Source organism: Hippoglossus stenolepis, chromosome 2, assembly GCF_022539355.2.
Source record: "Hippoglossus stenolepis isolate QCI-W04-F060 chromosome 2, HSTE1.2, whole genome shotgun sequence".
Taxonomy (NCBI): Eukaryota; Metazoa; Chordata; class Actinopteri; order Pleuronectiformes; family Pleuronectidae; genus Hippoglossus; species Hippoglossus stenolepis.
This window is the reverse complement of record NC_061484.1, coordinates 20,841,669-20,858,170: the sequence shown is the minus strand read 5'-3', so window position 1 is coordinate 20,858,170 and position 16,502 is coordinate 20,841,669. Positions and strand designations below refer to the sequence as shown.

Below are 16,502 nucleotides of genomic sequence, written 5' to 3'. Positions count from 1 at the left end.
AATGTCAAATGTTTTACATTTTTCATAATCAACGGGGGTGAATTTGATGCACATGGCCTCTGAGGATATACTTGAATATTTTTATGGCTGTCACTTACAGCCATAAATTGATTGATTTCTATTTATTGATAAAAGGAGCCTGGCTGATATTTTTCAGTTAGACCAACTTGTCCATGTTCAGGGTTCCTGCAGCTCCTTGAAAGTCTTACATTAAAATAATTTAATTAAGGTCTTAAATTGTAGGCGATGCATTCAAGGTTCATGTGAAAATAGTCACCCCCAGTGTCCTACCCTTTTATATACCTACCTTCTTTATATACAGTCTATGGTTTATACCACAGAAACCTCTTCAAACTTTAGTCTTCATTTCTTCTACGCTGAATGTTGAAGTATTCAAGTGGGAAGAGCACGACACAGCGCCACACTATTCCCACTCTTCCAAATCAGTGGTGATCTATGGAACTGCAACGAGCCCAGATACCACAGTAAAGTCTCTCTACGTTAGTTTTAGTGTTTGTGGCGGAATGAACAATGAAACTACTGTAAACTACCAGAAAGAAGCAGTTAGATGTATAATTAATGTTCCTTTAGGCCATTGTGTAGTTGTAGAGAAAGCCCCACCGTAACACAGCAGGTCTTCCTGTTGCAGGCAGAGCCCAGATGCTAAAGTTAGCTCACTAAGCGGCTGGTTGGCTTTGATGGACACGAACTTTCCCGTGACACCTCTGGCAGGTAGCCTGGGTTTATCTCTACGGTTGATTTATCTCTTCTTCTGGTGTTGTGCCGAGTTCCGTCTGCCCGCCGAGAAGTGCGTGCACCTCGCGGGAGCGCGCACAGCTGCAGCTGATAGACGCCGCCAGTCGTGAACATCTCTAAGACAAAGAACTGTTTAAAAAAACTCTATCATCAGGTTTGTTGGTGTTTATTAATGATGATAAATGATTATATTCCTGTCCATGAATGTTTAGAGTCATCGATGATTTTTCAGACCCAGTTGAAGAAGCGTTTCCTTCTGATTGGTCTGAACAGTCAATAATTCTGAGGACGTTGGCGTTAAATTGTGGACAAAACCCAAACTACCCAACTCCATCAAATACATCCTGAGCTAAAAGACACTTTATATCACACTTTTTAATGAAGTGTAGTTATTTAGTGTTGACGAGCTGAATGTGTGACTCCATCTGCAGAACTGCTGCCAGGTAAAGCTGCACAGCTTTTTCATTTCATTACATTATACAGAGTCAAAGGTCCAAAAAGAAACCATTTCGAGTTTATAGATCTCTAGAAATAGAGTTGATTGTGAATGCTTCATTAATCTGTTGTGTATTTGATTAATTGCTGAGATTTGCATCCCCTTCTTTTCTCAGACTGTTTCATTTCATTTCTATTAGTACTATCAGTACATAACGTTTAATTTTCATTAGATTCCATATAAAGCTAGCTCCCAGCTAATAAGCATGCTAACTTAAGGTCAAAAAAGTTACATATAGTTTGAGAGAGAGCGAGAGAGAGAGACTTTAGCACAAATCAATACACTTTCACTTAGCATTGTTAATAATTTGTCCTTAGCCGGTCAACCACAAACAAAAATTGTAGACGACTTAATCTTACACGCCTTTACTCCATCATAGTTTGTATTTTAGATTTTGTCTTATTTGACTGCATTTTTGTTTCATGTTGAGGTTTGATCAATTTTAAACTTGCTGCAAGATTCATTCTTTACTTTTCGCAAAACTTGCTGCTGTGTTCTCCTTTGTTCTTCACCAGACAGACATTGATTTCATGCATTTCAGCACAAAAACTATAAATTCATAGATTTCTGAAACTTTCCTAACCTGTAGACCTATACTCCATCACATTTTACGTTTTAATCCTTTAATTACCTATCGGTATTATTTTGAGGTTTAATTGATTTTAAATGTCTGCTGTTTTATTCACGACTAAAACTTTCTTAACATTTACGCCCAAACTCCATCAAAGTTTGCATTAGGATTTTTGTCCCCTTTAATTGTATTTTTTCCATGTTAAGGTTTGATTGATTTTAAATGTCTTTTGCTTTATTCACTTTTTAGTCAATATTTTAAAAAATCATGAAGTTGTGTTCGAAATTTGTCCTTAACCAGGCAGCTATTTATTTCCATGCATTTTCAGCACAAAAACACTAAATTCACAGACCTCTGAAACTTTCTTAATTTGTAGGCCAACAGTTTACATTCAAATGGTTGGCACCTTTAATTCCATTTTTGTCGGGGGTTGAGGTTTAAAGTTCTTATTGAGTTTAAATGTCAGCTGCTCTTCCATGTAAGGCCGATTCAAAGTGATGTCTTCATTGACATGATGTGTGCTGGAGAGGTGAGGGTTAAAACCATGTGGGTTGGGTGTGATCCCAGTGAATAGCGAGGCACCTGTCCCTGCTGTCAGGAGCTGATGTTAGTCCGCCTGTTCAGGCTGCAGCAGCAGGACTTCCCACAGTCTCACGGCTCGGTAAGTCACTGCAACTATTGGATTTATCTGTTATTTATTTATTTTATTCTCAGAGACTTGTTGCTGCTTATCGTTTGTAGAGGTCGTCTTCATTTCAGTAGCTCTTTCTCTCGTGTCGCTCTTTGCTGTCTAACTGAGGCTGGACCATCGGATTTACAGACAGTTGTAGACTCGCTTCTTGTTGCATTGAATCCACTACAACCGAAATAAAAATGAATTAGGGTTAGAACAAATGTTGTAGCCGGAATTTGCAAAAAAGATTAAGGATCAGATCTTTGGAAGGTTTAGTAGAAAAATGACAACATATTAGTTTTACGTTGGCTTTATACAATTGTCAGACAAAGTTTGTAAAGGTGAAGTAAAGGAAGGAGCCATCTTGAAAATAAGTGAACGATGAGGTATATTGTTCATTTTTAAATATTAGTGAATATGTGGTCTGTTTATTTCTTTATATGATGGTTAGACTGTGTAAAACAATACTGTGTAAACAACCGAATATGACACAGAATTTAAAATGTACTTCTCTGCACTCAAAAAATGAAAATGACGTGGTAACAGGTTTCTAAAACCACCACATCCACACTAAACAAGGACAAGACCTCAGTGTACACAACAAACCTGATGAGAACCATGGAAGTTGCATGAAAATTGCTGCACAAGAAATTGCAAGACTTTTTCCAGAATATTTTTATTTATGCTGTTATTTATTTACATATATTTTTATTTTTGAAGCAATAAGAGATCACTGAAATTTATTTGAAAGCTTATTTAAACCACAAATAACCTCTTGTTTTTAAAACTATGGTATGAATACAGATTTATAGTATTTTTTTTGTTTATAATGACTAAGTTTGCAGATTTTTAATGTTTTATAGTCGCACTGTTTGTGTTAAGTGCCAAAAGAAGTCTCTTTGTAAATAAGATCTTTAAATTGAAGTTGTTAAATTCCTGCCACAAAAATATGACTTCCCCTCTGAGGATGTAACTTCTTTTTTCACAGATCTTGATGTGGTTGTTAAATAATATTTAAAATATTGTTATTCATATAAATTATTAATTAAATAAGATACAGTTCAGATTTATCCATCTGGACTTTACTTCACAGCTAATATTGGTCTGTATTAAAGCTGAGAGTGTTTTCCTAATGACATAAAAGAAACAACCAGCTGTGCGGCGGCGAGCATCTGGTGAAGTTTACTCGACATCACATTCTGCAGATGAAGCGTTTATTTGTTCTCAGGTGGTACAATAATCCACGTAGATCCTCGTGCATCAAATATTTTTATCAATTTAAACAACGGCTACTCTCGTACTTTACTTAAGTAAAGTTTTGATTTACTCCATTTTATGCTGCTTTATATTTTTTCTTTACAGGGGAATCGTACTTTTTACTCCACTACATAAAGCTGACAGTTGTGCTTATTAGTTGTGTTGGGAGCCACGCTTCACAGAAACCACCTACGACAATAAAATACTACTTAGACACATGCATCATTATTAAAAATCGAATAATGTTGTATAAATATATATAATAATACTAATATCGCTTCAAGGTTTATTCCTTTTTACGTTAATACCTTTGTACTTTTTCCTAGGCAGGAATTTGAAAGTAGGACTTATTTGTAACAGAGGGTTTGTATACTGTTGTTTTATTAGTGAAGTAAATAATCAGAATCCTTATTCCACCACTGCCACACACAGAAATGACACTTTCCTGTTGGGTAGATGTTTTATTTCATAAAAGTGTTTTAATACTCAGGGATTTATTGATTTATTGTCAGACTTTCTTTACCTATATCTGTATCATTTTGCATCGTCACAGTGTGTTAAAAAAAGTATTAAATCCGTAAAAAGACATGTTTCTCTCCGGTCACTTGACAGGGTGCTCGCCGCAGAGGACGATGGAGAGAGCCAATCACATCAACATCGCAATGATAGAAGATATCGGCACCAACGGGACGGCCACTTCAAAGGGTGTCACATGCACGGAGCAGAACAAGCAGCCGTGTGGATCCACTGTGAGCTTCCACAACGTCCAGTACAAAGTGCAGCTGAGGAGCGGCTTCTGCAAAAAGACAAGCAGCCCCAAGGAAATACTGGTGGACCTCAAGTCAGTCGTTAAACTTGTTTGCTTGTTCTTCCTCTTCGTGCGCGTGTCTTTCTCTGTTTTCCTATCACTCCCATTCTTAAATTCAGACACCCACAGAAATGCTGCAGCTGTGGAAGAAAGGCAGAAGAATCCTTAGTTACTCTTGACGTATGTTAACATAGCGATCCGTTTGTGTTTGAACTGTGATACATTGATCAGTTGTTAATTTCTCGACTTGTTTAGTCAAGAGTTTGGTAGGAAACCTATTAAATTACTTAAAATTATTGTATTTCAGATTATTAATAACATATGTAGACTTGTCACAACAAGACAAAATATTTTATGAATGTGTTGACTTGTGGTTTATTTACTTCCAACAACAAAACATAAAATTTACCATTTTTGTCTCAGTTAGTATAAACTTTATTACAATTTTATTTTCTCCTAATATGAAGAGACCATGTTACAGTAAAACGTCTTTATGTCAGTTCAATACGACTCATTGTATCCGTATCCAAAGAAGAACAATAGTGAATAGACTCTTACATTGGCCTCTGTCTGATGGTATTAAACACAGCTGACATTTCACATGGAAGAATGAATCATTTCACACAAGTTTTTTGGGCCTTTTCCTGCCTCAGTGTTAATTATATGATATTAAGCATGGTTTATTGCATATAATCTCTCTGATGCAGTAAAGAACAGTCTGCCAGGGAAACGAATTAAACGCTGTCACGTGATCCACCACCAGGCTTTTATTCAGTCCTTTAATTCCATTTTATATCACTGACTCTTATGCTCTCTGGTGCCTTTGGGTCACTGTTCTGAAGTCAAACAATTTGCTTTTGAATTACTTTCAATGGTCTCACTGATTATAGAGTTTTATAATCTGCAGCTTTCAAGAAATGCTAAGTATGTCGGAGCAATTGCAAAATACCTCTCACGAACATGATTCTATTTATTATAGTGGAGGAAAACTAATTCGCTAAGAGGAAAATTATTTAAGTGCTTCCAAATTTGATCACATTAATCCAATTTGGGTCACAATATTCATAATTGTATCATAAAACTGATTATGTGAAGCAAAAATCGGAGATTACACATTTTAGAAATGAATGCAGACCATTTAAATATGTCCCAATATTTGCCTTTACGTTCTTTTATCCATGTTAAACTGGTGACATACAGTTAAGTATTATTGTCTTGCAGTGGGATAATGAGACCCGGCCTGAACGCAATTCTCGGACCTACTGGAAGTGGAAAATCTTCGTAAGTACTGCACCAACCTTGCAGAAAATGAAACATTGATCGTGAATAAAAGTAGATTTATTAAACATTGTTTTATTTTATTTTTCAAAGATTCTTGGATATTCTGGCAGCGAGGAAGGATCCTTCGGGTCTCTCAGGAGAAGTTCTCATCGACGGAGCTCCACAGCCTCCAAACTTCAAGTGCCTCTCAGGCTACGTGGTTCAGGTGCATCTGAGTTGCTTATTATTTCACCTTTTTTAACTGATTTTTAACTGACGATGGTAATAGTGTTGACACATCCAGCAGACATGGAGCAACATTGGCTTTCATGTCGAGTCTTGTTTGTGTTATATTGACTATAACAGCTTTAAAATATGAAGTTGTGCTTCAGGTCAGCAGTTCTCTGCTTCACACGTCTGAAATGGGATTAATTCAGAAAAACACATCAGAGCAGGAAAGTAGTAATCTACACCTCCGACCTTTGACCCTCTTGTCTCCCTCTTAGGAAGATGTGGTCATGGGGACCCTGACTGTGAGGGAGAACCTGCGTTTCTCTGCAGCTCTGCGTCTGCCCAGCGCTGTGCCGCAGGGGGAGAAGGAGGCTCGAGTCAATCACCTCATCAAAGAACTGGGTCTCACCAAAGTGGCCGACTCCAAGGTTAATGTACACACATGTCCATCCTAATACATCTCACCTCTTACCTGGCAGACTGAGTCAACCTTCAATAAACCAACTGACAGTCCGGACAGACAGATTGATCCCTGGTGTGTTGTTCTCGTGCTGTATGGGCGCTGTCTCCAGGTGGGCACACAGATGATCCGGGGAATCTCAGGAGGAGAGAGGAAGAGGACGAACATTGGTATGGAACTCATTATCGATCCCTCAGTTCTCTTCCTGGATGAACCAACCACTGGACTGGATGCTAGCACTGCCAACTCCGTGTTACTGTTGCTGAAAAGGTAAAAACTGATCAGAGGTCTGTCAATTCTTTGTATTTTTTGTGATTTCGACACAGATTGTTTTCAGAGAGGAATCCTCAGCTACGCCCATGCTGTGTTGAGCCTTTTAAAGAGTGTATTGGGATCTGCATCAATCTGACATACATCATATGGATGAAAATTAAGCAAAAACATTGAACATTTTAAAGAAGCTTGCATTAAACCTTTTTATTGTTTTTCTAGTAAAAAGAAAAGTTCCTTGGATTGATCCTTGTGGGATCCCTCAGAAAATATTAGAGTCAATACATTTGAAACTACTAATGGAAACACAGAATATAATATTCTTTGAGTGTGAACTATTCATAATTCAATAGATGTTTATGATTATTCCAGTGACACACTCCAGCGTCCATGACCGAGAGCTCCAATGTGCAAAAATGTCAGAAAGCTGTTTGAAAAAGAGTCTGTACAACACAAAGAATTATTTAAATTTTGTGTAGCTTTGAATCATAACATTTTTAATCCATTTAATTCTGCTTAATTTGTATCAAAACATTACTGTGGAATTCAAAACTGTATTGTACTTATTAGTTGTTTTGTTTTCATTTTTTAAACTATATCTGTTTTCAGAATGGCCAATCACGGAAGAACCATTATTATGTCGATCCACCAACCTCGCTACTCCATCTACAGACTGTTTGACACTCTGACTCTGCTGGTTAGTGGTAAAATGGTTTATCATGGACCAGCTCCGAATGCTTTGGACTACTTCGCCAACATTGGTAAATACACTGTTAAAGCTGATCATTAATATAAGATACTCACACGTCTTCAAACTCTCCTCTATGTTTTAGATTTAATTTAATTAGTACATATATGTAGATGACTGTGCAGTTACTATATTTTATGGGTCAATAGCAAAAGTTATTGTTATTAAACACTGATCTTTGTGACGTGTGTTTCAGGTTATCCCTGTGAGCCCCACAACAACCCAGCTGACTTCTTTCTGGATGTTATTAATGGAGACTTTACTGGTGCAACCATGACCAAAGTGCACGGCTCTGAAGGTAAAGCCATATCTGAACCAAACCACGATTTAATGGTGTCTCTTGTTTTCATAATAGAATCAATTTAGAAACTTTTGGGAAAAACACATAATGTTTGCATTACCTTGCAGATTTTACTTGATTATATGAGTAATAAGATCAATTAGCTTTTGTCAAGATGTTCCTTGTGGATGTTATTCTATGCAGACTAGTGCTTAGAAAATATTTGTTGATAAGTCAATTAACAGTGATGATTTGATCTGATTATCAAATTGATTGTGACAATCTGTCATTTAAGACGTTTATTAGGCAAAAAGAGGAAACTTTCTGTCAGAATTTGCTGTTTTCTCAGTTTATATCTTTGTACACTGAATATCTTTGAGTTGGTTATAGACAGGTTAATTAATACTTAATAAAATAATAGATATTTCAAGGCCCAATGGAGCCTCTGATAATCACTAATCTGAACTTGCAGAAAACCTAGAAAATGACATGGATCCTCTTTATCAATTTTGAAGTCCACACATGAAATCCTTCAACCCAATGCTCTGTCTGTTGTGTGTGCGTGGTCAGATTTGGACTTTGAGGAGCTCAGCAGCTCCACGCAGAGCATCGAGAAGCACCTGATAGAGGAGTACAGGAACTGCAGCTACTTCAGCGACACACAAGCCGAGCTGGAACGCATCGTCCAGGACAAGGAGTACATCTTACGTCCGAAGTCTCGCACCATCACCTACAACAGCTCCTTCTTCCACCAGCTAAGATGGGTGCTAAAGAGGACCTTCCAGAACCTCATGTTGAACCCACAAACATCTGTTGCCCAGGTAACCATCGCCATTACTCACTTTGAATTCACATCTCAGCATATACTTTAAACCACCTATGTAACTATGGCTGAGTGGACATAATACATACAGATAGTAATAATGTTAAGTGCACAGTGTCCCTTTTTTTTTTTAAGTACTTGTTGTATTGTTGTGGGTCAGGTCACACTTTTCAGCTTTTGTTGCCACACAGGACAGAACTCTTTTTGTTTTCTGGGTCCAAGTAAATTCTAAAGTCTTTGAGCAGGAAAAATACCACTAAAGCAGAAACTTTCATTATTTGCACGGCAGCAGGGATGAAAATAGTCAATGCCCTCAATATGAAGGCAAAAAATTGTTTCATGAGGAAATCAAAACCACTTTCATGTCTGTACCTGTTAACGTACCATGGCATAAAGAATGGAAACAGTGGATGTTACTGTTGAAGTCTGAGGAGGCCTTTGTGAGGCCTTTTCTGTTCTTTGGGTCTTTGGTTCGGTTTTGGTCATTCGTTCATCAGTTGGGCCAAGACAGTTAAAAACAAAATCTTCAAGCCAAAATTATTGCAAATGGGAGAATGTCAACTGCCTCTCTGCAGAGTAGATCTAGCAGACAGGGGTGTTTGCTTGACTCATTGTCCAAGCAGTGGACTCCTTGGCAAGAGCAATCACCTACACATGTTATATTTAGACAAACTCAGGGTTAAAAAACCAGTGTGCGCTCAGCGTGAGCCGGTGTGTCCAATTTCACACCCACAACCAGAGACAACACTGGGGACACAAAAGGAAGACAGGAAGACTGACAGCCGTCATGGCGACTCATGTCAATACAGGACTTAAAAGTAAAATCAATCTCCTAGCAGATTATATCATTTTTTTATTTAACAAATCTATTCAATTCACTTGCCAAATTACAAAATCTCTTAATTGTTACAAGGTCATATCAGGAAATAATGAACTGAATGACCCTTAATTACTGCATTGTATAGTAATATAGATTTTCATTTGCATAAATACCTTCCCTAAAGTAATAAATATTAATGGAATATTTTAGAATGAAATTATATATCAATAATGATACTGCATGCTTGTCAAAATGTCAAACTAAGCTACTTATTTACATATTGGTCAATTCATTTGGAGAAATTCAGAGTTTCCAGCCCATTTACATTTGTCTTGATTATTCGACTGTTTGGCAAAGACCCAGAAGCTTTATAGGTCTCTCAAGTGAGTCAAATCTCAGGGCAGGTGCACACAAGTTCAGTCCGAGTCCTCACATCACGACTGGAGTGTGACTCAAATCCATGTTTCATGTCTACAGCTCTGACTGATGATTCCATAATTAACTTGTTATTTTCTTATCTTCTTTTAGGTCAAATGTTTAAAACATGATATTGAACAGCCATCAGCTTTGACTCGTTCAAACACTCCAAAAAAGAGCAGAGCTTAGGTGGCGTTATCATCACGAACAGGATGCACAGACAGCACTTTGTTAGGATCAGCACTTAACACTCTCATTAGTTACCCCATGGCGGCAAAATGCCATCAGAAGTCTTGTCACTTTAAGAATTATTAACAGCTAATTGGCCCTAAATAAGTCAAAATAATCCCACAAGAGGGGCTCTATGTGGCGTGGGCGCCATAATCGGCTTTGGTGACTGTTGTGACCCCACTCTTGCCTCTTTGGGCCAGGATCTGAACTGATATCATATCTGGCCCCTTGGCCCCGCTCCGGTTCTCATCACATGATGGCGTCATGCCCTGTCCCTCCACTGCCCCGCTTTCACATGAGGGGATGAGGGGAATGAGGTGAAAAAGGCTCAACCTTATTAGCTTATCCCCTCACCCTGGGAACCGCTTAGTCCTGTCATAATCTGTAAATTGTCAGGATTAAAACTGGTGTCGTGATCACTTTTCTCACTCTTTTCTGTCATCTTCCCCCCATCAGCAGGTCTGCTTGTTGTCTTGGAGAGGCCAGTTAGGAGGAGGAGCGCAGTGTCCACTTCACACCTGATCCTCCAAATCACTGGCCTCTCTGTCAGTGCGGATTTTACACAAGATTTATTTTCAATCTTCAAAAAGAATTCGTAACAGCGCGTGTTTAGCAAAACTGTATCACTGAATCTGAGGGTCTGGTTTATTATTATTATCACACTCAACAACATTTGCCTTTTTCCTCTAAAGTTAAACATTTCACAATCATTAAAGCTCCCAAATTGTGAAGCGGTTTTTTTCCGACTTTGATATGTCCATTTAAAGTCAGAATGCGGGAAAAACATGCGCACTGTAAACAAAATGTGTTGTATCTATGAAAAAAGTTACAGAAAAAAGCGAACCCTTTTTTCAACACATTTGTTCTTACAAGCATTTTTAGAGTTTTGACCCTGTGCAGGTTAATTTAAAAAAACAAAACAGGACAGTGTTGTTGTTTTTTTGTGTTTCTTCTTTGGTCTAAAGTCTCATGTCTTTGTCCGTGCAGCTGGGAGTCAACATTTTCCTCGCCCTCATCGTCGGAGCCATTTTCTTCGGAATCAAAGACGATCAGAGCGGGATCCAGAACAGGTGAGACAACTCAAGAAATAAACACTGAACATGTCATAAATGGCTCTGAGCTTTGATCAGCTGATAGCTAGGGACTCATCCTAATGTTATATACGTTATATGTTTTTAAACCTCTGCAAAGGAAGTTTTGTGTTCATCTGCATTTAGTTAGCAGGATTACGCAAAAAGTGGTGTGGTGGATCATGACCAAGGGCTGACCCATTAAATTTAGGAGCAGATCCAAATAACGAGCGGATACAGGATTTTTAAAACCCTCTATAACATGGCAAGATGGGGCGTCAGCCAAGGCAGAGCACACTTACACTCACTGAGCACACTTCTAGTTTACAATAAAACCTACTGTTGTGACATTTCTGCAGTTAAACCCAGACACCAGACATCAAGAAGAATGAAAATATATTATAATATTAATCTTGAAGGAAAGTTTTAATATCTAGAAAATATTTAATTTTAACTGTTTTATTCCGGGTTTCTGAACTGTATGCATATTTTCATATATATAATAATGAAGTAAAAAAAAAATTAAAAAATACACCAAAACACAACTTTATTTACTTTTGTTGTTCCTGTTGGGTGTGTTTCTGATGTCAGTGTGTTAAAGGACAATACAGTATGACATTTAAACTTTACTTATTTGCTCTTGTCAGCGTCTTTAAGCAGACATATCTGCCTGTATTTGTACTGACTGAGGTTCACAAAAATCCATTTATTTTGAAGCATTAATAATTGACACTTTTACAATATCTACAAAGTCTTAACGCTTACAAAGCACAATGCAAAAGCTGTTCTTGATATTACAGTCTGTACATTATGTGCACACCCACTATAGTAATTAGGTTGCTTTCATTTATATAATATAATGTATATGTGTATTCATGCATCAGGCTTTAAAGTCAGTGGCTGCTTTTGATAGAGAAGTGTGAAAAGTTAGAGCAGGTCCAGCACAGCTAATCCTCTTACCATATTTGATTGGGCACAACCTGGTACTCACAAGCCCTGCAGCGGAGTTCATCACAAATCTCAATGGGCTCTCTCTCTTTTCTTTCTGTGCAAGCTTCAGTGGACTATAAGGACCTAAGGTCATTACATTCATGGTCAATGCATAGGCAGTATGGCAGACACCAGTCTACGCGGCTTAAGTGACTCAAGTTATCCCCCCCCCTCCCCTCCCTCCCCTCCTCCCGCTTCTCGCTGGCTGCAGGGTCGGATATTAGGACCACAATGGAGTCCGTTCACTTTGAAGTCTATGTGGTGTTACAGGGACCACACCACAGTCAGTACCATAATCTGTTCAGCTGCCTCTCCTGCAGAATCACCTCTTTGTCAGACAATCAGAAGTGTTTCAGGGAACTGTGGGGGCCTCAGGCATCGAGCCTAATCCGTAAACTTCAGTTTGGTTAACCAATGCTGAACTGAACAAATGTTCACAGCATTTACAAAAATACATATATCTCTATTTGTTCTCTTTCTGGTTTTGATCTTATTTTGGAATATGATGCTTATATGAAACCTGGTTCACCCGTTCACACACACATCCATACAGGACAATCTATGTGCAGCTCTCCCTCTATCACACATCACTCACACACTGCCAGCAGCGTCAGGCGCAATTTGGAGTTTAGTGTCTTGCCCAAGGACACTTCAGCAGGCAGGTTGGAGGAGCCAGGGATCGAATCACCAACCTTCTGGGTCTCAGTGGAAGACCCGCTCTATCTCCTGAGTCACAGTCTCCTGTATAGACTTATATCCCAAATTTGGGGGCTTTACAATCTGCACAACATAAATCAAATCAGCAAAAAACTCCCCCATAAAAAACTTAATATGAAGAAATAGAAATAAACACCATATTCTTCATCAAGTAGCAGAACAAGATTTTATGAATGAAACTGGAATATGATGTTTACATGCACAACACTTAACTACTTTAAAAACCTGATACAAGTGCACATGTGAAGCTCATGTGTTATTCTCGTGTGTTTTCGTGTGCTCTGAATTCCTGTAGAGGACTGGCCTTGTTTTCAAGTTCAAGTTCATAGAACCAGACTGTTCTGTTTCTTACAGGATGGGCGCCCTCTTCTTCATCACCACAAACCAGTGTTTCAGCACCGTGTCTGCAGCTGAGCTCTTCATCGTTGAGAGGCAACTGTTTGTGTACGTAACCTGTACTTCGTCATTCTTTCGACTTAAATGTCAGTAACACGCCTGTTAAGTTGGTTAAGAGCAGATACTAGATGACTGCAGTTCCTTCTAATAATAATAATAAAGTGTCTGTGATGCATAAAGCCATGGGTGAGTCATGAAACTAACTATGACACCCGTGTGCACAATTCAAGATGAATTTGAGTCTTCAGAGTTGTTTCATGGTCCGTGTTTAATTTCCCTCCTGACAGACACGAGTACATCAGTGGTTACTACAGAGTGTCTGTCTACTTCCTGTCAAAGATCCTGTCTGACATCACCCTGCGCACCTTCACCTCTGTTATCTTCAGCTGTATTGTTTATTTTCTGATCGGTAAGAGTTACAGATTTATTTGGGGTTTAAATCTTTAAGTACTTGATCAGAAAAACTCTATTTAAATGCAGATATCAGTCTCTAATAGTTGTGTGTGTGTTTCAGGGCTCAAATCTACCGTCTCTGCCTTTTTCATCTTCACGCTGACCGTCACCCTGGTGGCCTACACAGCCACAGCCATGACCATGGCCATCTCGGCCGACCAGAGCGTCGTGGCTCTCGCCAACATCTTCATGACCATCACCTTTGTCTTCATGATGGTGAGAGACGAGGCAACGCACACACAAAGAGACGCAATTAAATCTCATTCTCTGTCCTTAAAGATGTTATAATAATCTCAAGACTGTATGGAATATGTTTTATGTGCTTTTAGATTTTCTCAGGTCTCCTGGTGAACCTGCCCAGCATCATGGATTGGCTGGCATGGCTGAAGTACTTCAGTATTCCTCGCTACGGCCTCGCGGTAAGTCGCAATTTACTGAAGGTGTGACAGGAAGAATTTCATTAAAAGTTCTAGTAACTGTTTATTTGTAGCTTCAGATAAACTTTTTTATTGAATGCAGCTTTGATGTTCCTATTATGTCATCACAAGGTCCAAACATATAAAGTTTTAAATGACACACCAGTTAACATATTGACTAATATTAAATCTGAATAATATTGGATTTCATGGGATTGTTATGGCTGACACAGACATCAATGTTCAAACAATTGTGATAAGGATCCCTTCTTTTTCAGCATGAAAGGTTATTCTTTATTTAATATAAGTATAGAAAAGTAGTTGTTTACTCAATCCAGCTGATAAACAAACAAAACGACAGGGGAAATATCCTCTGTGAAACACGTCCATAAAGACATATTAACTTTATTTGTGAGTTGTTCATTGTGTTGTTTATGTCCAGGCCTTGAACATCAATGAGTTTGTTGGTTTAAAGTTCTGTGAGGAGGCCGTGAGACGAGACGCCAACATGTCGGCTGGAGCGTCAAACTGCAGTATGAGCACAGCCGCTCTCACGTGAGTAGACCTCACACACTACATTCTGTTGGTTGTGTGTAACTGGCTTACTCCATCTCTATCTCCTAAACTACACTTTCATATCAAAATTTGACATTTCTATCAATCACAAGTATAAATTCATTTGACTCTCTGAAATTTTCTGAACAACAAAACTCCTCCTGAAATAACGCTGTGTTCTCTCAGGTGCACAGGAGAGCAGTATCTGGACTACCTGGGGATCGAGTACACCACCTGGGGCCTGTGGGAGAACCACACGGCTCTGACTGTTATGTCCTTCGTATTCCTCCTCATCGCCTACCTGAAACTACGCTACATCAAGAAATTCACTTAGAATGTTGAAGTCTGAATAGTGATTCATTTTTGTCGTTGAGGAACCAGACCAGCAGAGAGTTAGATGAGATACCACATATCTGTACTCAGCACTAAGACTGGAAGCAGAGGGGTTTTCAGGTTGTAATGATTTGGGATCCTTTTTGTATCATTTGGAAATTTTCCCCGAATGAAAATGTCGCCTTTACTCTTCTTCTTTTCCACTGAGTGTTATTGAGATTGACAGAGGATTGAGTTCAGTACAAGATAGTGACTGATATTCATAACAGAAAACAAATAGGCTTGAACTTTTGCCTTTTTGAAATAATTTTTCTGTCCACTGTGAGATATAAGCCTTCTACCCACATGTTAAGATCACAGTAATTACAGTTGTTTTATATTTCAGTAACCGTGGATGTAAAACCAATGAGCAAAGGATTGTCTCAGGACTTGTCAAGCACTGGAATTCAAAATATTAGGCGACTTTTATGCCAGTTGGGTTTGAGGCTCTGATTCAGTCCACTGTTGATCCACTGTTGATATGAAAATACCGAATAGCTTTGAAGTACAGATATGAGTTTATTGATCTTTTCATCTAACTCTCGGCAAGAAAGTGATTGTATTTCTGAAAATGTCAAACTTATTCCTGTAAATGTGCCTTTGTCTTTCACAAAAACTGTTTCCACCAAGTTAACGTTTCATCGCCTCATTCACCTAAAACAGGTGCAAGCTTCTGTTATTCCAGTGTTATTCAATGTGGTTATTTATGAATATTTACAGTTGTTGTATTGTTTTGAAAATCAGACTATGCCTTTATTCAGTACTTGTGTATCTCAGTAGTGTTGATATATTCAGCCTTTGCACATTTACCAAATTACACCAAAGTGAATTCATCTCCAGTCTAAATGCATTATTTGTTATTGTAGATATTGTAGAATTATATCAGATAGATTTTCAGTGTTAACTTTCTTTATTGTTCCAAAGTAAACATCTATACATGTTTTATTCAATGCAGTAATTAAACAGTGTTTTGTTGTCTTTCAGTAATTCTGTTGAGATTTATGCATTGTAAGTGTTAAGTAAAAAACTGAAATGTATTTAAAAACGTACTGAACTTGCTCACATTTTATTTTGCGGGTCTAAAATGTCTTACTGATTTCTAAGCTCCATGTAATTAGGTAGCATCACAATAATATCTGTTAAACTTCAAATCAGTGAAACCTGAAGTATTTTAGTCAGTGAAAACACCAATATGACGTATGTCTGTAACCACACATTCATCATACAGGAAGTAGAGGATAATGTTCACAAAAAGTATTTACCTGGGTTTAAATAATGGTTAGAAAAGGATTTTCTACAAAGGAAATCAGAACCTTAAAACTCAATACAGTTAAATGAAGGAAGGGAAATCCCAGACTTTGTATTGTCCCTCAAATTCATAACATATTAAATAGTTAATTTTAAAAATCGTAACGGATAATTATTAGGGCAT

The 16,502-nt window shown here is 38.1% G+C and overlaps 1 protein-coding gene across 2 annotated transcripts; it reads left to right on the top strand.

Moving 5' to 3' along the window:
• The first annotated feature begins 232 nt into the window (after positions 1 to 232).
• On the top strand, positions 233 to 16,119 carry abcg2d (ATP-binding cassette, sub-family G (WHITE), member 2d). Of its 2 annotated transcripts, none has more exons than XM_035146995.2 (16): positions 233 to 910; positions 4,366 to 4,594; positions 5,783 to 5,842; positions 5,933 to 6,047; positions 6,328 to 6,480; positions 6,625 to 6,782; positions 7,392 to 7,543; positions 7,727 to 7,828; positions 8,381 to 8,631; positions 11,089 to 11,171; positions 13,233 to 13,322; positions 13,562 to 13,683; positions 13,789 to 13,943; positions 14,057 to 14,146; positions 14,586 to 14,698; positions 14,885 to 16,119. In XM_035146995.2, the coding sequence occupies exons 2-16, from the start codon at positions 4,386 to 4,388 to the stop codon at positions 15,030 to 15,032; spliced, it is 2,001 nt and encodes a 666-aa protein (XP_035002886.2). In that variant the 5' UTR covers positions 233 to 910; positions 4,366 to 4,385; the 3' UTR covers positions 15,033 to 16,119. The 2 variants fall into 2 exon arrangements, with proteins under 2 accessions (XP_035002886.2, XP_047194354.1); XM_047338398.1 differs by lacking the exon at positions 233 to 910 and adding an exon at positions 1,466 to 2,484.
• Positions 16,120 to 16,502: the final 383 nt, after the last annotated feature.